Source organism: Sinohyriopsis cumingii, chromosome 1 (assembly GCF_028554795.1).
Source record: "Sinohyriopsis cumingii isolate HCF-2022 chromosome 1, ASM2855479v2, whole genome shotgun sequence".
NCBI lineage: Eukaryota > Metazoa > Mollusca > Bivalvia > Unionida > Unionidae > Sinohyriopsis > Sinohyriopsis cumingii.
Window position 1 is genome coordinate 28,609,851 of NC_142961.1, and position 24,128 is coordinate 28,633,978.

General features: G+C 35.1%; 1 protein-coding gene across 1 annotated transcript in view; it reads left to right on the forward strand.

Annotated features, from left to right (window-relative positions):
- LOC149806599 (receptor-type tyrosine-protein phosphatase epsilon-like) overlaps positions 1-24,128 on the forward strand; it is a 124,069-nt gene that overhangs the window by 75,437 nt on the left and 24,504 nt on the right. The window contains exons 10-20 of the mRNA XM_089955358.1: positions 490-659; positions 992-1,079; positions 4,047-4,123; positions 5,838-5,874; positions 8,441-8,538; positions 9,018-9,137; positions 9,514-9,798; positions 16,582-16,731; positions 19,215-19,314; positions 20,114-20,187; positions 21,292-21,426. Coding sequence (XP_089811484.1) covers positions 490-659; positions 992-1,079; positions 4,047-4,123; positions 5,838-5,874; positions 8,441-8,538; positions 9,018-9,137; positions 9,514-9,798; positions 16,582-16,731; positions 19,215-19,314; positions 20,114-20,187; positions 21,292-21,426 — 1,334 coding nt within the window. The remainder of the gene's footprint in view (positions 1-489; positions 660-991; positions 1,080-4,046; positions 4,124-5,837; positions 5,875-8,440; positions 8,539-9,017; positions 9,138-9,513; positions 9,799-16,581; positions 16,732-19,214; positions 19,315-20,113; positions 20,188-21,291; positions 21,427-24,128) is intronic.

Consider the following 24,128-nt stretch of genomic DNA (forward strand, 5'->3'; position numbering starts at 1 on the left):
ACCCAAAGAACTTTGGACTTGAATTCAACCAAGAATCTAATGATCTGATGATGAGATTTAAGTTTTGAGATGAGATTTACCAATTCTCAACTTAAATTTGAGTCTAAAATCCAGTGATCAGATTGGCTGAAATTTAAGTCTGACTTAAAAATTCACCATCTGTTTGTCTGAAGTCCAGATTTAACCAGAAGATATTTGTTGGTGAAATACAAGCATGGTCACATTCTTTCTGCACCATTATTTTTGTATCCAGTGGTTATAACTTGTATTACAAAGATCTTTAATTTGATAGTATTATTTTTGGTTTGATGTATTTTTGCATTGATAACATTATTTTCAAGAGAACACAGTTTTCACATGAAATCTTATAATAATGCTTCTGCAAAGCTATTTCTGCAGCTGATTTGTCTGTAATACATTTATTTAATTTTTATACTTATTTTGTTATTCTTATTTTGCAAGTAAATTTGAAGTATATTTTCTCTACAGAGAGTTGTCCCCTCGAACAGGCTGATAATCAGATCAATGAAAACCAGGAACCAATCTATGCTAATGTGGATATGAAGAATTTATCAAGTCCCATCAAGCTGAAAGATCTAGAAGAATACATCATCATGAAAAAAATGATTGACAGTGACGGATTTAAAAAGGAATATGGTGTAAAGTTTTTTTATTACAAAATTTTAGAAACTGTGCAGTTTTTGAAAAAGTTTGCTTGAAAGCTACATTTGTGAAAGTATTTTTAATGCTAATTTGGAAAATTTTATCTTAAATTGAAGGTGTTTAGTAATTGTTGATATCACTTCAATTAATTTAGATTATGTACCACTCCAGATATTATCTTTGTCTGCAAAGTCATCCTCTACATCAAGGTAAAATTCAAAGTGATTATCATAGAGTTTGTCTTAAGTATTTTAGATTTCAGTATGGTCAGATAGCATTTTACGAATAATGCAGCTGTCACTGATAATTTTCTTCTTTCTTAAAACAGGATCTTCCAAGTGGGCTAATGGCTCTGTGTAAAGTTGCCCTAAAACCTGAGAATAAACCTAAAAACAGATACAACAACATATTTGCATGTAAGTGGTTCTCATTTTTATGTTTCATTGATAGAAATATACCTACAAAATTTGCCTCTTGCTGAGTACTCTGCATCTGTATTCAGGTTTAAATGGTTTATTTTGCAGGCAGTAGAAAAGGTATTCATTTTGTAGCTATGTATATTTAATTTGTATTGTTTGTTGGGGTTTTTAAAAAAAAAAATTTATTTCATTATATGCTATTGGTAATGTAACATTGTATGTTGGACTTGATCTTGTCACAGTCAAGTTCATTTTCTACTTGACCTGAATCATTGATTTTATTTCTGTAAACAAAACATACATAGCTCATAGTGCCAGGTGTCCCAGTTTTTTTCTTCGTGTATTTTGGATGGGATTACAGCTGTACATTTTTTTTGTAAAAAATCCATTTTTTTATTAAAAAACTTAAATTATAATTTTCCTTGCAATTTTCTGTTTATAATGGGCACCCAGTTCCAATCTGAGATTAAATGTATCACATGGATATAGGGATATCGAGTTCTAAAATATAATTAGTTCATTCAAAATTGAGGCTATCATGCCCGTCTTTAACCACCATATTGGACTGTGCAAAGCAGTTGACACTATCGCTGTGTCTCGTCTTGGTAGTATTTAATAATAATGTTGAAAAAGGAAAGCAGAAGATTCAGAATTTTCTCCAGCAAAGAAAAGAAAATAGAACTGGAAGGACAAGTGTGTTATCCTGTTTGGATTTGTCAAACCATCTTGTAAAGGAGAAAACTTTGCATTTTGCGAATTGTGTAATTTTGATTTTGCTACTGGGCATGGAGGCACCAATGACATAAAACAGCATGAAAAAACTAATGAACATCAGCTTGCTGCTTTATCATCAACAACACAGTCTGAACTTGCGATGTTTATAAATGCCAAAGAGAACCTTTATGTAACTCGATCGAAGTTCGGTTTACCTAATTTCTTTTAGAAATTAACCTTCCTCAGTTACTAGTTTTACTAGCGCAATTTAGTTTGCACACTTTTTCCACACATTAGAGTCACAAATTATTACTTGTATGCTAGAAGGAAAACAGTTCAGTAAACAAATTGCACAGAATTCAAATCATCAATAAAAGACTACATTGGAATCGATAATGATTAAAAAAACAAGGTGTGGAAAAACTCTTATAAATAGCCTGTATCTGTGTTGCATTCTTGCACCATCTGAATGGACACCATTTGGATGCTAGAGTGCAACACATGCATCTTTGACATTAAACAATTAAGTAAATTACTTTATTGATGGTTGTAGTGTTTGCAAATAGTTACATATGCATTAAAGTTTTAAAAATCAGTATTTGTTCCTGAAAATCAGTATTTTTGTCATCAGTCAGTATATTTGTGCTCTGGGGTGGGCAGCTATGCATAGCTAAACATTTTCCCTATGAGTATGGGTTAACTGTTAGGATTATTATCTTTTCCTTAGTCAAGGCCAATGTGTTTACCATGTTCTTTATTGTAATTATTTTATCTAGTAAACATTTGGAACCTTCTAGAAAGAAATTTTCCATTAAGTAATAGCTTTTTTTAAAAAAGAAAATGTTAATTTAGACCTGAGGTCAAGTAGTGGACTATATAATCTTGTTTTTCTAGAAATTATTTATTTGTGCTATAAGATCTTGGCAGAATCAGTTGTATTATTGCTGTGTGTAGTAATTCATTGGGTTAGAATTTGTTTGTTATTTATTCACTGGAAATACAAAGTGCTCATCAAAACAAAAATTCCTGGAAATAGGGATTTATAATTGAAATTTCAAGCAAGGATATATTCTTGGATTGTATTAGTGTGTTGGTACATCACCACAACATGGGCCACCACAGGCACATCAACGCTTTTAGCATTGGCTTTATTTTGGATCTGAACTAAAGTTTATTCAGAACTTTAATCATTGGACTTGAGTCAGTAATTCTAGGATTATGAGTTAGTAATTCTAGGATTATTTGGGATTTAATTTGCAATACCATAAGTTCTTTTTACATTTTTACTTTGTATTCTGTGGAAATTATTTGTTGAATTTTACAAGGCTTGTTGCTTTTTATTATTTTCTGTTACTTATTTTAAGACCACAGAGTCATAATACTGTAAATACTTATCCAGTCTTATTTAATCTATATCTTTCAGGTACCATACTTTAGCCTAGAGAACAAATTGCTGTAATGACATTTTAACAAAATCACTGGCTTTATAATATTATTTATGCGGCACTCATCATGCACATAGAAAATCAAAGTAATTCTGCCCACTGACACATGCCATAGGAAATCAAAGTAATGCTCCCCACTGGCACATGCCATAGAACATCAAAGTAATGCTCCCCACTGGCACATGCCATAGAAAAATCAAAGTAATGCTGCCCACTGGCACATGCCATAGGAGATCAAAGTAATGCTCCCCACTGGCACATATCATAGGAAATCAAAGTAATGCTCCCCACTGGCACATGCCATAGAACATCAAAGTAATGCTCCCCACTGGCACATGTCATAGGAAATCAAAGTAATGCTCCCCACTGGCACATGCCATAAAAAATCAAAGTAAATTTCCCCTCTGGAACATGGCAATGGAAAATCAAAGTAATGATCCCCACTGGCACATGCCATAGGAAATCAAAGTAATGCTCCCCACTGGTACATGTCATAGCAAAATCAAAGTAATGCTCTCCACTGGCACATGCCATAGTGTTACTATATTACTAATTGTGCCATACCATTAATGTGGAAGGGGCATGTAGCTTTACCCTTGTCCATACATTTACCTGTCTGTTTTAGTTTTGCATTGAAGTGTTATAGCCACTCAAGATTTTAATTTTACCTCCTGCCCCCCATAATTGACCATAATATTTGTTTCACTTATGGTTGTTATAGATATACAGTGTTGCTTGGATAATTCAAATACACTTTGCCACAAAAGTGAAGAAATACTTAAGCTTACTTTCTTTCCTTTAACAGATGATCATTCTCGAGTGGTACTGGACCCACATCCAAATGACGCTCAGTCGGATTATGTCAATGCTAGCTATATAGATGTGAGTGTGAAATTACATGGATTTATTCTCTTTGAAAGTAATATGGTACATCATAATCATCCACTTACTGTCAAAATATGTACATCTCAGTCACATGTAACTTTTGTATTTCAGGTTTATACATCTCAGTCACATGTAACTTTTGTAATATGTAATGTAGATGCTTGCATTAGCAGTTTTATGCCTGTCTGAATCTTACTTTGAGTGCATGACATGATGTACTGGTAACAGTATTACATGATGTACTGGTAACAGTATTATATGATGTACCCTTAACAGTATTATATGATGTACTGGTAACAGTATTACATGATGTACTGGTAACAGTATTACATGATGTACTGGTAACAGTATTACATGATGTACTGGTAACAGTATTACATGATGTACTGGTAACAGTATTACATGATGTACTGGTAACAGAATTACATGATGTACTGGTAACAGTATTACATGATGTACTGGTAACAGTATTACATGATGTACTGGTAACAGTATTACATGATGTACTGGTAACAGTATCACATGATAAACTGGTAACAGTATTACATGATGTACTGGTAACAGTATTACATGATGTACTGGTAACAGTATTACATGATATACTGGTAACAGTATTACATGATGTACTGGTAACAGTATTACATGATGTACCCATAACAGTATTATATGATGTACTGGTAACAGTATTACATGATGTACTGGTAACAGTATTACATGATGTACTGGTAACAGTATTACATGATGTACTGGTAACAGTATTACATGATGTACTGGTAACAGTATTACATGATAAACTGGTAACAGTATTACATGATGTACTGGTAACAGTATTACATGATGTACCCATAACAGTATTATATGATGTACTGGTAACAGTATTACATGATGTACTGGTAACAGTATTACATGATGTACCCATAACAGTATTATATGATGTACTGGTAACAGTGATGTACTGGTAACAGTATTATATGATGTACTGATAACAGTATTACATGATGTACTGGTAACAGTATTACATGATGTACTGGTAACAGTATTACATGACGTACCCATAACAGTATTATATGATGTACTGGTAACAGTATTACATGATGTACTGGTAACAGTATTATATGATGTACTGGTAACAGTGATGTACTGGTAACAGTATTATATGATGTACTGATAACAGTATTACATGATGTACTGGTAACAAAGTTACATGCTAAATGCCAGTCTAAATCATAAATCAGTCATCTGTAATTAGTTGTCTTGGACTGACTTAATTTTCTGGCCACAATGGGCTTGTATCCTGAATTCTCCTTCAAATCTATTAGTAGGATTCTTGGACAAACTGAATTTTCTGGCCACAAAGGGAAAGTCTCCTGAATACTTAGGGTAAAATCTGTAAGTAGCACCCTTGGACGAACTCAATTTTTAGTGGCCACAGTGGGCAGGTCTCCTCAATAATCAGGGTAAAATCTATAAGTAGTAGGCTTGGACTGACTGAATTTTGTGACTGCAATGGTTAGGTATTCTGAATAGTTAGTGTCAGATTTTTACTGTATACATAAAAGGCTTGGACAGCCAGAAATTTGAAGCACCAGATATGCTAAATACTTGAGAGCCAATCTAGACAGGTTCCACTGTATATTCATTGTTTCCTTTATGATTGATTGTATGTTTAACAAGCTGATATTTCTTTATCAAATCTTCTGTTTTTTTGTAGGGTTATAATTCACCAAAGGCATACATTGCATCTCAGGGTATGTATTTTAATGCATTTTCAAAACAATATGTGTATAAAGATTGATTAAACGTTTTAGTTTCACTAAAGATAGTATTGAAAGGAATGTAAAAAATGTGTGCATTTTATTTTCAGGATGACTTGCAGCTCGTAATTTCATGTTTTTATAATGAATTACTGAAAGTGAAAACAGCAGATAATTGCAAATGTCAGTCTATGCCCATAGAATTTCTTACTCTGCCACCTGTGGCACTTGCAGGAGAGTTTGAAAGGTTTCAGTAACTAATCACTTTGATGCCATGCATTAAGTAATTTGATAAGTATGCATGTAAAGCCTTCTGCATGAGGATTTTTGTTTACTTAAACCATTTAGCTTATGCAGTTGTGAAACTTTTTGCAGATTTGCATCCTTGAGAACTTAAATATTTTTTTATTAGCTGTAGTGGTCATAGATGAGAAGACCTTATTGGATGGTCTGTTGTCCATCATCTGTCAATCCCTTAGCACAAGTTTGTTATTGCTACTCCTTCGAAACTACTTGGAGGATTGCCTTGATATTTACCCTTATATCCATCCTATGGTCTGGTTGGTCATAAGTGAAACTAATACTGCTCAGATACCCAAGATGGCCACCATATTGGCCATCTTGAACATCATGGTGTTGCTTATCCTCTAGAATGGAAGGTCATATCAACATTTGGTTTTGACTAAAAGGCTTCTCGTGATGTCTAGTTGGTCCTAAATAAAAATGGTGCCATTCTGACTTCCACTTTGGCTGACACAGCAATCACCTTGAAAATCTTGTTATCACTAGTCCTCCTAATGGATAGACTTGTATCAGCTTTTGGTTTTCATTAGTCCTCCTAATGGAAAGACTTGTATCAGCTTTTGGTTTTCATTAGTCCAGCTTTTATTTTTCATTAGTCCTCCTAATGGATAGACTTGTATCAGCTTTTGGTTTTCATTAGTCCTCCTAATGGATAGACTTGTATCAGCTTTTGGTTTTCATTAGTCCTCCTAATGGATAGACTTGTATCAGCTTTTGGTTTTCACTGAAAGATTTGTATGATGTCTAGTTGGTCCTAAATGAAAATGGTGCTAATTTACTCATCAGTATGGTCACCAAGGCAGTCATCTTAAAAATTGTGTTATTTCTGTTCCTCCTGATTGTGTCAAAATGGGGTTTTCACTTAAAAAAACTTGTGTTGTCTAGCTGGTCCTAAATATGTGATGTCAGTTGGATATCCATTATGGCCAACAAGGCAGGTATCTTAAAAATATGGTTATCACAACTCTACTTGAACAGAATGTCAGATTAACATTGGATTTTTACTAGAAGACTTATTTTGATGTCCAGTTGGTCTTAAATAAAAATGGTGTCAATCTGACATACAGTATGGCCAACATAGCAGCCATCTTTAAGCACTTGTTATTGCTACTCCTCAATGAAAAGTCATTCTTAAAAATATTGTTATTCTACTTATCTCCAAATGGATTGCTATATGAATATGGGGTTTTCAGCAATAGATTTTTTATGATACTTAGTTGCTCCTAAATGAAAATGGTGCCAATCATACATCCAATGTGGCTGCAATGATGACTGTCTTAAAATTCTTGTCACTACTCTCTCCTTGAATGGGTGATGATTATGACATGGAATTTTCACCAAAAGACTTTAATGATGTCCATTTTGTCCTAAATGAAACGGTGTCAAGCTGACATCCGTTATGTGTTGCACATCAGACAATTTGAAAATTGCTTAAGAATATCAAAGATGTTTTCAACACTTGACAGTTAAAAGTAGCAAATGTTTTTTTTTTTAATTTATGGAAGATCTCTTACACAATATAGCATCAGCCCCTTTGACTTTTTTTTAAAGTCTCAAGTCACGTAATAACAAAAACATTTTGTTTAATTTCTAATTTGGACTTCTTATCAACCTTATTAGACAACTAAATTATGAGATCACAAGTAGGTCACTTATACCATTATGATTGATGATACATAAATCTGAGAGTGCTGAAGGGTTTCTACTTAGAAATTACAAGTTAAATGGGTCATGCAGTAAAATACATTAAAACCAGTAATTCCTAGATTGTGGATAAATTCTATTCCGAAAAAGTGAAAATATAGCTGACTTAAAATAATCTATGAAACACAAAAGTAAGACACAAGTAAATTACATTAAAACCTGCTAATCTGCATGTTACTTTTGGAAATCTTGATTTATGATCTTGAAATAACAAAGTTACACTTCAGTTATATTCTGTGTTAAAAGTAAAGATAGATGTCTTCAAATAATGTACTTTACATAAAGGAAACCAGTCAGATATATTAAAAACTTCTAACTTGCATATTATGGTTGAAAATCTTGATTTACGGCCTTTACGTTATACATCAAAAGTAATATGTAGCACATAAACTCATTTATCCGGATTTAATGATCTAAATATTCTCCTCCCTCATTAATATCTTATAATGTTATGCTTTTATTGCTCTAAATGAGCAGATGTTTTGCTGTGTTACCCAGTTTGTTAGAGTAGTTCCCCCCGTTCATTCCTTCACCATGTTTGTGTGTTGTGCAGGTCCTAACAAAGCCATGCTGGTCGACTTCTGGAGGATGGTGTGGCAGCAGAAAATCTGTAAGATTGTCATGCTAACCAATCTTGTAGAGACATGCAAGGTTTGTGTTAAATCAGTAGTAATAATATTATAGTAGAAATGACCTTTAGCAATAAGAGTTATTTCACCCTTAGGTTGATGATTTTTTATTTAGATTTGAATGTGTCCCTTCACCCTTTGGTTGATAATTTTTTTATTTAGATTTGAATGTGTCCAAATAAACATACTAGTCGTGTTTTTCACACACACACACACTGACATGTTTCATGTTCAGACTCTTCCTTATTAAATATTTACAGCTATTTAATTTGTTTTTCTTAAGCCAAGTACAGATTTGAAACATTCCTTTAGTTATGTCTTACCTACAAAGAAATGGGGATTAATCTGTGTTACTTTCCTGATGATGACATCTAAGTTTGCAGCCGTAACATAAAAAAAATGTCTTTTAGTATCCTTTGACCTTGACCATATAATTATACTGGTAGTGTGACAGACAATTCTTCAAGTGTCTTAGACCTTTTCTACCTGTCCTCTTTCCAGAAAAAATGTGAGCAGTACTGGCCTGATGAGGGGAGTCGGGAATTTGGGGAAGTGACAGTGGAAATGCTTGACACTGCAGAATACACAGATTATACCATTAGATCCTTCAGGATTTCAGCAGTAAGTCTAACTTTTTTCTAAAATGTTTCCTAATCATATAGTAAACTCTATTTTGTTGTGTGGTGTACATTAGAAGTGCACAATGATGATCTTTTTCCATGTTTACACACTGTAGATGGACAGATGATATTAGGATTACATAAGTATATACAGTGGAATGTTCTAATGTCCATGTCCAAGAGAACAGGATAAACATAATTGTTATAAATGTATCAATTTCTTGATGATGACATCCATATTTGTGCCCAGGTCAGGAGAGCACATAATTACATAAAGTTCGTATCAAGAAGATTTGTATTTTAATGTCTTAAATTTTACAGGATATGGATTTGGTATCAAAACATTCCAAGACAAGTTAAGATTTAATTTTTTCTAGTTGAAGTTCAGCCGCATCATCAAGCAGTTTCATTTTACTTCCTGGTCGGATCATGGAGCTCCAGCATCTCCAACCCCTTTACTAAACTTCCGAAGAAAGGTGCAGCAATACAGTGTTGATAATTCCAGCCCAATTTTAGTCCACTGCAGTGCTGGTATAGGGAGGACAGGAACTTACATTGCCCTGGACTATCTGCTGAAACAGGCCAAGGCAGAGGAGAAGGTGGATGTGCCTCAATGCGTCCAAACACTGAGGAGTAACCGAGTCAACATGATACAGAATTGGGTATATTTCACATGCTGTCATTCTCATTTCATGTTAGATACAAGTACTCTTAGTATGGTATAAATATTTCACAGTGTGTTTACTTTTTTATGTGGTATCTTGCCTCTGTTATGCCAACATTATATGGAGAGATAATCTGTCATTCTGATTGTATACATTATTGTTTCAAGAAAATAATTCTCAAACATTTCAAGGTATCTCTATGAAAACTTTGTGCACATATTAGACTGGTGGCCTAGATGTGCTTTTTGTTCAGATTCAGTTTTTGTTTGTTTTTGTATATTTTTCTTTCCATTCCATGCATCAGTCATCCACACTTTCATTTTCCAAAACCATTCAAGATATTAAATTTGGTGTGCATAGTAGACTGGTGTCCCAGATGTGCCTTTGTGCCTTTTGCTTCCATTTATTAGAGCGTCTGCCTGTGGGACGTCATGGGTTCAATCCCCGGCCGAGTCATACCAATGACTTACAAAAATGGTACTAACAGCTGCCTCGCTTGGCGCTCAGCATTAAGAGGTTAATGTTAGGACTGGTCGGCCTGGTGTCAGGATAATGTGACTGGGTGGAACATCATGCTACATGTCTGCGGCATGATGCCCCAGTGCTAGACATCACTTTAAACTGTCATACTGCAGACATTGTAGTGATAAGACTGATTTTTTTTTAAAGCTATGTTAAAAATCCAAATCACACATAGATGCTTCCATTTATCTTCTCATCCATCCATCAGCCATTTGCACTTCTGCTTCTGGAGAACACCTCCAAAACTGTACAAAATATCTGAGTGAAGTATGTTTTTATCTGTTTGTAAATACATTAGTTCTTCATCACAGGCCTGGACCAAATTATGTGGATGGCTTGTGCATGGGGTAAGGTAGAAGCCAAAGGTCAAGGTCACTGACTGAAAGGATAAAAATTACTTCCACAAAATAACATTAATTCTTTATAACAGACCTGGACCTAATTTTTTGACTGGCAAGGAAGGAGCCAGTAGATTTATTGGTCAAAAGATCATTGGTCAAGTTCATTGTGGTTGAAAAATGAAAGCATGGTTTCTGCACAACAAATTTAAGTTCTTAACAATGTGCCTTCACCAAAGTTTATGGATGGCTTACACTTTGGGTATCGAAGAAGCCTTTTGAGTTTTGGGTTAAAAGATCAAAGGTAAGGATCATTTTTGTGAAAGAAGATTTCTTTTTTTTCATCATAACTTTCATTCTTTGATCATATACCTTGGCCTAAGTTTGTGGAGGGCTTGTACTTAAGGTATGGAGGTGTCACTTAAGGTATGGAAGAATTGTACTTAAAGTATGGAGGTGGCACTTAAGGTATGAAGGTATTACACTTAAGGTATGGAGGTGGCACTTAAGGTATGGAGGTGGCACTTATGGCATGGAGGTGGCACTTAAGGTATGGAGGTGGCACTTAAGGTATGGAGGTATTGCACTTAAGGTATGGAGTTATTGCACTTAAGGTATGGAGGTGGCACTTAAGGTGTGGAGGTGGCCAATTGATTGGGGGATCAAAAACTCCGAAGTTGCAGTCATGATAAGTCTAATAAGAAAATATTGCTTGCTACAAATTAAGTTTTGTTAAGACAGCATACCTTGACCAAAGGTGCAGGTTATTGAGACCACATGGTATTTAATTTCACAAGTCCTCAATGCCGTTCTAGTGTGTACATTAAGGACTATTAAACTTGGGACTTGCATACAGTGTACTGAGCACTGTACTCTTGTTGAGTATTTGCAACATTCTTTACTTTTATCGTTTGCATGTGATTGCACATTTACTTTTGGTTGTAGGGGTTTGCTTTTCGCACTTGTCATTTTTTTCAATGGAACTTTTTGTTCAACACTATATAGGCATGAATGTGTTAATGTACCAGTAATCACACACTCACACACACCTGTACATTAATCCATCATTCATTCGTTCGTTTCTCAATCATAACTCATGACTGTAAAATTCTTCAAGATATATCAATTTTATTACACTTACTAGAATAGTGGTTAGATATACCGTTTGCTATTTACAATTCTTCATTTACAATATTTTTAATAATGGTGTACATTTGGTCATCCATCCATTACTCATCCAGGGAATCATGGGTTGTTGAGTGGTCTAAGACACTTGCCTTTTTATTTCACTGACATCTACCTTGGTCAGTGTGGATTTGAGTCATGGCTTGGCTATCAGGGCTGTGTGAGAAAGCTTGCCAACAACTTCCCATGAGTTAGTGGTTCTTCAGGGTGAATTCCAGGGTTACTCCTCTGCCAAATATACTGGCCACCAAATATAGCCTCTCATGTGCTAAATAATGGCATTAAACAAAGAAATATCCATCAGATATCCACAATTTTATTTTTGAGACAATATTTTTAGATATATCCCTGGAATTAGGTACACATATTAGACCAATGGTGTAGATGTCCCTTTTGCAAAATTTTTCAGTTTTTATGTTTTTAAAGTTTTTATCCAGTTGTCTGTTTATCATCCATCCACTGTGTACAATGATTTCTGGACCAAAATTCATGATGTCAATCATTTCCCTGGATACTTTGCAAATATAATTTCTTGTATATGAAATATTTGAGGTAACTTGATTCACATGTTATACAAGTAAAGTAGAAGTGCCTTTGATGCTTTGAATATTCTGCATTCAGTATTTTTAACCACCCTGGTGGACTAGAGGTTAGAGAGTTCATCTTGCATGCAGTAGCTTGTGGGTTCGAACCCTGGCCAAATCATACCAAAGACTTATAAAAATGGTACTAACAACTGCCTTGCTAGGCACTCAGCATTAAGAGGTTAGTGTTAGGACTGGTTGGCCTGGCATCAGAATAATGTGACTGGGTGACACATCATGCTATATGTCTGCAGCATGATACCCCAGTGCTAGACATCACTATAAACTGCCACATTGCAGACATCATAGCAATATGACTGAAAAATATTAAACCCATTTGGCCCTGATCCCATCTGTATGCATGACCCAATTTCTGCATTCAGTGGCCAATCCCGCCTGTAGTCATGGTTTGTTTACTGCTTTCAGTGGCCGATCTCATCTCTAGTCTTGGTGAATGTATGTTAGATACAATGCCTCTGATTGGTTACAAATGGGTTTTTCCCAAGAATCAGACCAATATTAAACCAATCAGAAATGATTTTACTTTCCTTTGTGCAGATTTGAATTGTTCAGAAACTAAGGGTTACTAATTGAGAGCAGTTTCACTCCACATATTCTATTCATGAAAAATTGTAAATGATGGTGGATATAAGAGTGATTTTCGATGACGATGAGAGCGAAAATGAGTTTCTCAGGTTTGATCTAGAAAATATTGAGCAAGCAGAGGAAAGATATGTTCAGCAGTTGGATATTTTGTGAAATTTAGATTCGGACACAGAAGTTTCTGAGATTGAATTGTCAGAAGAAGAAGATGCTGATAGCAATGATGATAGAGTTCTTGTGGATCTAGCAGATTGGAGCGATCATCTTTGGCCTGTCCAAATCGATGATTTTAGTGGACCAAATCCTGGACCTACAACGAATATGGACAAAGAAAAAAGAGAAATTGATATTTTTCATTTGTTATTTCCAGAGGAACTCAACTCCAACATTGCAGATGAAACCAGTGCACATGCCAAAAAAATGCATCTTGGTATCACCAAACAAAATGTGGTATCCAACAAACCAGACTAGATAAAAGCTCTGACTGGGGCTCATGTTATTATGGTAGTCCTTCCAGCACCAGCTCAAGATATGTATGGGTATCAGGACAAACTTTTCCATCCTTCCTGCATTGTACTGAAATTTAGTCATGCAAGATTGGAAAATCTACATAAATATTTTCATGTGACTGACACCAGTAATAACCCACCTCGAAGAACACCTGGTCATGACAAACTGGCCCACATTCGACCAATATTGGAGCATATTCGCAACACATGCACTAGAGAGTACAGCCCACATCGTGAGGTGTCCATTGACAAAGCAGTTATTGGATTTTTAGAACGACTGGGATTTAAGCAGTACGTGCCTTTAAAACTGACCAAGAGAGGCATCAGAGTTTCGAGTGGATCCTCATAATGGATATGTTGTGAACTTTCAGGTTTATACTGGAAGGACTGACAACAATCTAGAATTGAATCTTAGACAAAGAGTTGTTCTTGATTTGATGGAACCTTTGGTTCGTCTTGGACACCATGTCTACACCGACAGTTTTTTTAACCTCTCCAGACCAATTTCTTCAGCTTTGACAAAAAGGTATGTATGGGTACAGAACAGTTCGATCAAATCTAAAGGGTCTTCCATCTGGATTACACAAAGTAAAGCTGAAGGAGCAGGGCCAAAGCGTAATTAAACAGAAAGAAGACATGAGAGTTACAGTTTGGCGTGACAAGAAGAATATCACTATACTGTGTACCAACTGTGACGGTGAGGCCACATCTGTTAGCCAGAAGCAGACAGATGGTTCCATCAAGGATATTCCATGTCCACTCCCAGTCAAACTGTACAACATGTACATGAATGGAGTAGACCATGTGGATCAAATGTGAGCATCTTACAGCACTGGTAGAAAGTCCTTGAAATGGTGGAAGTATCTGGGTTTTTTCCTTTTTTTTCATTTCAATAGTAAATTCATATTTGCTGATGAAAGAATCACGGAACCATAATATCGTCACCAAAACAACAGGGAAAGAGCTAGAACCCAGTTGGAGTTTAGAATGAATCTTGCACATCAACTACTTGGAGGATCTGTAGGCAAAAGAAAAAGAGAAATAGAAGTTCAACCCCCACTTTGGCAAGGTCAGCATTGGCCATTGGTCATGCCAAAGAAAAAAACCTGCAAAATGTGTTCCCTGAACAAAGTTCTATCTGAACCAACAACTGGATGTGAACAATGCCAAGTAAATTTATGTGCAAAATGTTTCAAACCATATCAGAGATTAAATTTTCCTGGATTATTTCAATGAAATTAAGGGCTGATGACATGATATTTCTAAACATGAATGTTGTAAATAGTATATTAATAAGTTGTGAAAGACTTGGATAAATAGGGAAAAAAATAATCACTGTGTAGACAAATTCATTTGGAATAATTGGTGAAAATTTCATGGATTTGTATTGGATACAAGAAGAGAAATTAAGGTAAGAGTGAATGCTTGTGCATGATGTTTACAAAATTTTCCAAACAGGTAAAAACTGTCTGGGGCACAAGCAGCTAGACACAGCTTAGTGCTGCTGGGGCATAGGAGCAGTGATACTGATAACTGCTGGGGCTGAATGAGTTAAAGCTACATTAAAAATCCAAATCACACACACAGAGTATTTTTATGTTACTATGGAAACAAAGTGTAGTATAAATAGCATTTGAACCGAGAGAACCGAACAGAGTGTATTTTCAGTAGGTGTTATTATGTAAGCAGGAGATCTGGCAAGCTGTATCAGCTCTGGATGACTCTTGCTTGTAACATGCATCAAAAACGTAATGTAAAGAAAGAAATTTCATGACTATTTCAATATTTTGAGTGAACATGACAGTATTGACTACAATTATCATGGTGTTGCAGATTTTTATACTAGCACGATTTCACTGTTTATAAAACCATTGCTTACTTATACTTTTTAATATCAGCATTGTTTTAATGATCAATTTACCATTATGGCTGTTTATTTAAAATAATTAGTTGTCAAGTACTAAAGGATTTCCTCCAGAATTTTCAGCTGTATATGCTAAAATAAATACAGCCATTTATATTTTCAAGTTACTTTAAAATCACTGGTTGATTTTGTTTCAAGTCTGTGCTCTTAAAACAAGCAACAGAAAAGCGTAAAGACAACAAGCTTTGTAAAATTTAACAAATAATTTATTTCCCTTGAATACAAAGTGAAAAATGAGAAAAAAACAACTTAAGGTACTGTGAATTAAATCCAAAATAATCCAAGAATTAAAGAGACAAGTCCTAGTAATAAAAAGTCCTGAATTAAGCTCAGTTCAAATCCTGATGAGATCCAAAATTGAAGGCAATGACGTGTCTGTTATGGTAAAGTGCTGATGTGTCAACAGTCTATTGTTGAATCACAGAAATATTATTCCAGGTTTGAATTCAGTATAAATTCCAATGAGTGTCTTTATCGAAGAATTTTGTCAAAGCACTTTTGTATTTCCAGAGAAAATAATCACTTGAATTCAATAATTTGAAGAAAATAAAATTCAGCCCAAACTGGACATGACATACTACAACTTAAAGTGCTAGATGTTGAAGCACAACTGATAAAATCTTCACAACCACAAGATAATATATTTCACAGCTTGACCTCAGGTCACATTAGCATTTTCTTAACATCTGTTACCTAAGGGAAAATAACATTTTAGATGATCTGTTGAGTCTTGTTTATTGACAACGCAATAGCCTGTAAAATTCACCTGGGAATCTCCCAAAACCCTAAATCTAATCAACATATTTACCATTTCTTGTTTACCTGAATAATAATTCAGTTAGTGAGCTTATACACATAGAGAATAATGAAGCTATTATTAGTTGTTTACATAAATGAAATTAAAAAAAGTCAATCAGGTCAAGCAGAAATGAACTCAGTTTTGGACAAGGTCAAGTCCAGTAAACAGTGTTACATTATAATAACATGTAATGAAGATTTTAAAAAAATTAAAAACTAACATACGATTAAATTAAATATACATAACAATTTCAACAGAAGAATGTTTGTGTACATGAGTAATACATTTAAAATCTGCCTGTGTTTTCCTTGTATAGGAACAGTACGTGTTTGTGTATGAGGCCCTGCTGGAGGCTATTCAGGCAGGGGAGACAACTATTCCATGCTCAGTTTTAGTTGATACTTTTGAAGAAATTTGTGCACAATTACCAGGAAAAGCAACCACTCCATTGGAGGATCAGTTTGAGGTAGTTCTATCTCTCTCTCTCTCTCTCTCTCTCTCTCTCACACACACACACACACACACACACACACACACCTCCAGATTTATAGAGTAAAACATACCACTATTATCCATTCTTGTTACAATTCCCTATCTTTGATTCCACTGCTCCAGTAGCCTAATTGTTAGAGCATCCACCTCAGATGCAGGAGGTCACAGGTTTGAATCCCGACCGAGTAATACCAAAGACTTATAAAAATGGTACTTGCAGCTACCTTGCTAGGCATTCAGCATTAAGAGGTTAGTGTTAGGATTGGTTGGCCTGGAGTCAGGATAATGTGACTGGGTGGGACATCATGCTACCTAATTTGATTTTCAGGCCATTGCAACAATATTTCTATTAATTTACACATTTTTGAACTTATTGCAATTTTTTGGTATGTGTGTATGCATTAAATTAGAGTTTCATGTAGTAATAACAAGGTCAGGTACTAGATACAATGTATATAACATAATTATTAAGAGAAGCCAACAGATAATTCAAATTAAATATACATAACAATATGTATTTTACAAACATAAATCTTGGATTTATTTAGTGCAACAGACACTCTTATATTTATCTGTTTCTGTTACAATTTGATACACTACAATATATGTGTGCAAACAATCACTCAATTCTACTGATAACAAACTTGATATTGTACAGCACTTAGCTGGTCATTACATCAGAATTCAGAGCTCTGGGTATATTTTCACTCCTACACACACACATGGACACATTCATGCACATGCATACACACAAATTCATGACTGTTTTGAGAACATTTAAATTGTTGTAGTATTTAAAACCTTACTGTGCAGTTTTGTGTGTGTGTTTGGAACTCTGTTTAGTATAATGCAGGACTTTTAGCTGGTATGCAGATAGGTGGTACTATCCAACATGAAATGTGACATAGTAAGTCATGTACAGTAACTGTTCACTTGCTGTTTTGATCGTCATTTCCTTTCTTTTGCACAAAAGGAATACCAAACAACAGGGGAGCCATGGTAGCTTAGTGGTAGAGCATCAGACTTGCAATTCCAAAGTCAGCTGTCTTGGTGTGTCCCAGGGACAGGCACTTTGCTCATATTTCTTCAGCATGACATAGCCATTAAAGTGTTACAAGTACCATTAAAACAAAACAAAAAAACGTTTTTCAAACATGTTTAAAAATTTGTTATCATAATTGTAAATTTTTAATACTACTTGTGAATGAAGAGTTATTGTTTTTATTTGCCTATTGCCTATCGAAAAGTTGGAATTGGCCGACACCATTTGGTGTCGGCATAGCCGCTTACTAGCCAGCATAGCAAACTTGAACGACTTTTCATCGAGATATACCTGCATGAAATCGATAGGAATATGATTTATTTTCTCAAAAATCTCAAGCATATCATTTGTTGTGTCTTTAATCCACTGACAGATGAGACGAAGGTATATTGTTGCTGAAATTTTACCTGTATCTCGCCATTTGCATTCTGAGTCGCATAATTAAAATCTCACAACCTAAATGTCAGTGACATGAGAGGTCAAATAGTCATGTGATATTGACAAAATACAAATTTCCAAAGTTGTACATAGAATTTGAAAATATTACATAGAAGTCACATAATGTTTGTAAATAGATATAATGCACACTTAATTCTCAATATATTTATTCTGAAAACAATGACCAGAAACCTGTTGGTACCGCAGCAGGGTGGAGAAAACCATTTTCAACCAGTACTGAGCACGTGTGAACAATGTTTTTGTTGGTATCACGTGACTACTGCATTGACATGTACTATCTGCTTCTTGAATCTAGTTTTCTTCAAGTTGCTGCAACATTTACAGATTTCCGGTCATTTTCAGAATCAATATTTTGAGACGTGTTCTTTTATTTTTCTATAAAGATTACATAACTTTCATTGATATGTTCAATTTGTTTTCATACAGCAATACTAGCAGTGGTTTATTGTTGATATCATGTGATTATACAACCTGATGTCATTGACATGTAGGTTACGAGATTTGTGTAGTCATATGACTAGGAATGCTAATGGCAAAATCCAGGTCAAATTTCAGCAACACTGTAGTTTTAGCTTGATTGTCAGTGGATTAAAGATATAACAAATGCTATGCTTGCAAGTTTTGAGAAAAAAAATCATATTCCTATCAATTTTATGCAGGTATATCTTGATGAAAGGTCATTCAGGTTTGCTAGTCTGGCTAGAAAGCGGCTACCCTATGCCAACACCAAATGGTGTCAGCCAATTCCAACTTATCGTTAGGCAATTGACTCTAACCCTACACCCCAACATAAATGTCCAAATATCAAAAATGGGGTGGCAAGGGTCAGTGGAAACTTAAACTATCATGCTAAGTGCTGAAAACATTTATTGTCATAAGTAGCAATGAGAGATGCATTTTTGATTCAAGTAATCTTTGTTAGTTATATTGGTATAGCATCTGGCTTTCCATTTCAGATCCTTCAGAAAACCTGCCCCTGTCTGGACAGGGAGGATTGTAAAGCAGCTCTGTTAGCAGAAAATATTTCCAAGAATAGGTTCAAGAATATTCTACCAGGTTGGGACACAGTATTTACTTCTTGCATAAAAATGGTGCATCTTACAAATTGTTGATTTTTATTAGTATTGGTTGTTCTCTTTTTATTGATTATTAATTTGCATACATTTTCTTAATCTGTTCTGTTTGACAAATTTCATTGTATTTTAATAATTCTAAAATATGTTGCATCAGGCTTTCCAAAATATATGCATGCTATATTTCTTTGACATAGCCATGTTTTGCATTTAATAAAATGTGACAGTAAAAATAATTGTCAAAGATATTTCTTGACCTCTCTGCATTCAGTATTTTTAACCTCTCTTGTGGACTAGTGGTGAGAGCATCGGCCTCAGATGCGGGAGTTTGCAGGTTCAAACCCAGGCCAGGTCATACCAGATACTTATAAAAATGGTACTAGCAGCTTCCTCACTTGGTGCTCATCATTAATATGTTAGTGTTAGGACTGGTTGGCCTGGTGTCAGGATGATGTGACTGGGTGGGGACATCATGCTACATGTCTATGACATGATGCCCCAGTGCTAGACATCACTATAAACTGTCACACTGCAGACATTGTAGCAATATGATTGATTTTTTTAAAATTACGTTAAAAATACAGATCACACACACACACACTCACAAAAATGTCTCTTAAATCCATTTTTATTTATTTACTTATCCTGAATACACTAATTAAGAATGATGTGATTTTAAATAAAAGCATCTATAACTTTTCATTTATGTAATTGTCGTTTAGCAGTCATCTTAAATAGAGAAAAAAGCAGTTAAACCACATTTCCTTTCGTTTCCCAAACAGCCAACAGATGCCGACCCTTGTTATACACCCAGGTGGAAGGGTATAATGACTACATAAATGCGGTCTTCCTGCCGGTGAGAAACAGAATTTTTTATACATCTTTTTATTTTTATACCTTACATAGCTTCCACATAAATTAGAAAATCTTAGTTTCCTCAAAAGAAAAAGGCTTATATTAGGATCTACAACAGATTGTACCAACTTTTTCTCTGTCACACATATTTTATATTGACTGTTGGTGGAATTGTGTAATAATTCTGTCACTTCATTTTTATTTTGATCAGGTATTCAGGTGACATCATAATTCTGTCACATCTGTTTTATATTGGCCTGGTGGTGGAATGACACAATTCTGTCACATGTATTTTATATTGACCTGGTGGTGGAATGACATAATTTTGTCACATGTATTTTATATTGACCTGGTGGTGGAATGACATAATTTTGTCACATGTATTGTATATTGACCTGGTGGTGGAATGACATAATTTTGTCACATGTATTTGATATTGACCTGGTGGTGGAATGACATAATTTTGTCACATGTATTGTATATTGACCTGGTGGTGGAATGACATAATTTTGTCACATGTATTGTATATTGACCTGGTGGTGGAATGACATAATTTTGTCACATGTATTTTATATTGATCTGGTGGTGGAATGACATAATTTTGTCACATGTATTTTATATTGATCTGGTGGTGGAATGACATAATTTTGTCACATGTATTTTATATTGATCTGGTGGTGGAATGACATAATTTTGTAACACTGATTCCACCAGAAGAAACACCTAGCAGATTTACATTGTAGGGTTACCATCATTCTTAAGTATTTCACCTTCAAAATACAATTTTGACCCCCTCAAAAGATGTAGTAGTTGTGTTAATTAAGTATTCCAAGTTATTTCACTTCTGTAAATCTTACGTGTAGAAATTTTTAATCAACTTTCATTTTGTTGTGTTATTTTGGTGCTGAGGATTTTTCATGTTCATGAAAATGTAGGCACTCAAGGTTTTCAAATAGAGCTGTGGAATTTATTGATGTACATAAAGAACTTACATTATTTTACTTAGGTAATAAGTATACTTTGCTATATAAGTTATGCTTACTGTTAGTATTTCCCATCAGATACACTCAGATAAAAAAATAGGATATTTTGAACTGTTTTTCAGGGCTACACTCAACGAGATGCTTATATAGTGACCCAGATGCCTCTCCCCAACACAGTGGCTGACTTCTGGAGAATGTTGTATGACTATAGTTCAGACACAGTAGTGATGTTGAATGAATTTGACAGGAATGATAGAGTAAGATTAAATTACCTATAATTTATTATCATCACAGTATAAGTTATAGTTCTATGGAATTCTCTATTTTCTCTGCAGAATACAGTATCCAATCACTTAGAAATTTTAAAAATTACTAGTCACAACCTCCAGTTGCTGAACAATATCTAACCAGAATTGTGTATTTACATGCAAAATGTGTAATACTCAATAATACAACTTATAAAACTTGATTTTTGTTTTGCAACATTGTTTAATACAAAACACATTATACGCTCATGTTTACATTTTAAATGTAAAGATTATAGAAAATATGTGTATGATATTAACAATCCAGCAGATGAACACTGACAGTGATGTGAAGGCTAGACTCCAAAATGCTCTGTTGCCTCCAGTTTGTTTGCCAGTATGGTCATTTTGACAGATTTTGCCTGTTTCTTTCTCCCTCCCTCTCTCTCTTTCTCTCTGTCACACACACACACACACACACACACACACACACACACACACACACACAAAGTTAAAGGTAAAAGATTTGTACTAATCAGCTTCAGGTGACAGTGGAATGATAAAGAATAATGAGCTTGTTAATAATAATTGAAAGTAATCAGTTGAAATAACAATATTTAAAAACAAATGGCATTCAGGATTATTTTTTAGCTAGTTCAGGTCTTAGCATGAATCACTGAAGGAAAAAATAAAAGAAAGTGAGGCTCAAACTGCTGATTTATTATTTGGTGGTAGTTTGCAGTCAAGCATGTTACTTTGAAGCCACTTGGGTTTTATGATAACAGGATAGGCTTTATACACATCCAGGTTGTTTCAGAGTGATTACAGATCTTTTTATTGAGCCCTCTTTTCTTGCATCTTCTCCATCAATGAGACAGGTTCAAACCAACCCACACAAAACACTCTTATTGGATGATGATGTATATACATTACTGACAAGTGGGTGGTGGAGACAGGCAAGACTATCTAGGCTTCTATTCTCAACTTTTCCTAGTGCCCAAGGCAACTGGAAAGCTTTGACCATTCATTAATTTGAGCAGATTCAGCAAGTTCGTAGCATGAACAAAAGTTGAAGAGAGCCTTGTTGATGTGACTTTGTTATAGGAAGTTCGGTCAGCCTTGATTTGACAGATGCCTACCATTACATCTATATTCACCCCTCATCACACAAGATTCTCCAGGTCCCATTCTGGAAAATTGTATTTCAGTTTTGTGCACTTCCTTTCACATCATGTGCCTTCACCAAGATTGCATCATCTTTAATTCAGAAACACCTCACATGCAGAATGGTAAATTAATTTCTGGTACAAGATATTGTCTTCTTTCACATTTGAATTTTTTTGGTGAACAGGGAGAAATCAAACCTTCCTTGCATTTAGTACCTTGAGGCATGGAAATTTTAACTCCTCACAATTTAGAGCACCAATCATATTGCATGGATTGTTGAATGAGCTCACTGAGTCGATCTCCACAAGGACTTGGATTTTTATCAGAGTTTCTACAACTCCTAGGATTTTTCAATGTGGCCACAGACCTAGGTTGTTTATGCACTCTGTGCAGATGGTTCATTTTGTCCAATGGTGCCTATTTCTTTTAGATCTCAGCAGAGATGAAGTGCTTGTTGCATCATTTTCACAACTGAGATTGGCTCTTGGCAGGAGTCCCTGTGGTTATGGTCTGTATGGACACAACATGAAAAGTTGTGGAGCCCATCTGTTGCCTCATTTCACTACAGTAAGCAGCAAACAGATGCTGGAGGAGAGGGTCCTCCACTTAAATATCCTTGAAATGAAGACACTCAAGACACTAATCAGTGCTTTTCATTTGTATCAGAAAGTAGAATGACTGATTTCATATGTAAGACAGTTCTGTGGTAGTAAATTACCTCTGCAAACAAAGGAGAAACTAATTAATTGGATCACAATGTCTTGTTCAGGGGCATCCTTCATTGGTGCTTGCTACATTGTATTACGTGCTGTTCAGATGAGACATATCCCTAGCATGCTCAGTGTGTTCGGTGATTAATTATTAAGGAGAGAGGGTAGACAATTCACAGTCTTTCCACCAGGGAGAGAGGGTAGACAGTTCACAGAGTCTTTCCACCACATGCTAGTCATCCATGAAATTTGGTGTCGATAATCCTTGAGCAGTGGATGTGCTGTCAGTCAGCTGGTATAAACCTTTGCTTATTTATTTCTTCCTATGGTGCTAATTTCCAGAGTGATTCAGAAAAAAGTGGGTCAGAACTGCAAGTGATGCTTGTTGCCTTTCTCAGATGGGACAAATGATGTATCAATGACCTACTTGATTGATGTTTTCAAAAAGATTCAGGTTTTTTCCTCCAGTTCAAACAGCAAAGAATAAAGGTCTTCCATCATTGCCTAGACAGACATAACTTTTTTGTTTTGTTTTTGTCAGGAAAGCCCTATGCAGAAAAAAGTTTGAGCAGTTGAGGAAAAAATTGCATAAGCTAGAAAGCATATGGAGAAAGTGACATCTCTTTTCAAGCTGGTGTAAGGACAGCATCATTCCTTTACGGGCTTCTATCCAGCAGTGGCTAATTTCTTTATCAAGTTCATTGAGGAGGGTGAATGTATCTCAGGACAAGGACCTCTGATTTATAGAGATTTAGCCTTGCAGAAAAGGGAACTAGTTGAACTGGTGGCTGTTGCTCAGCTGTCAACCAGAACTTGTTAATTGCAGCACAGCCACGT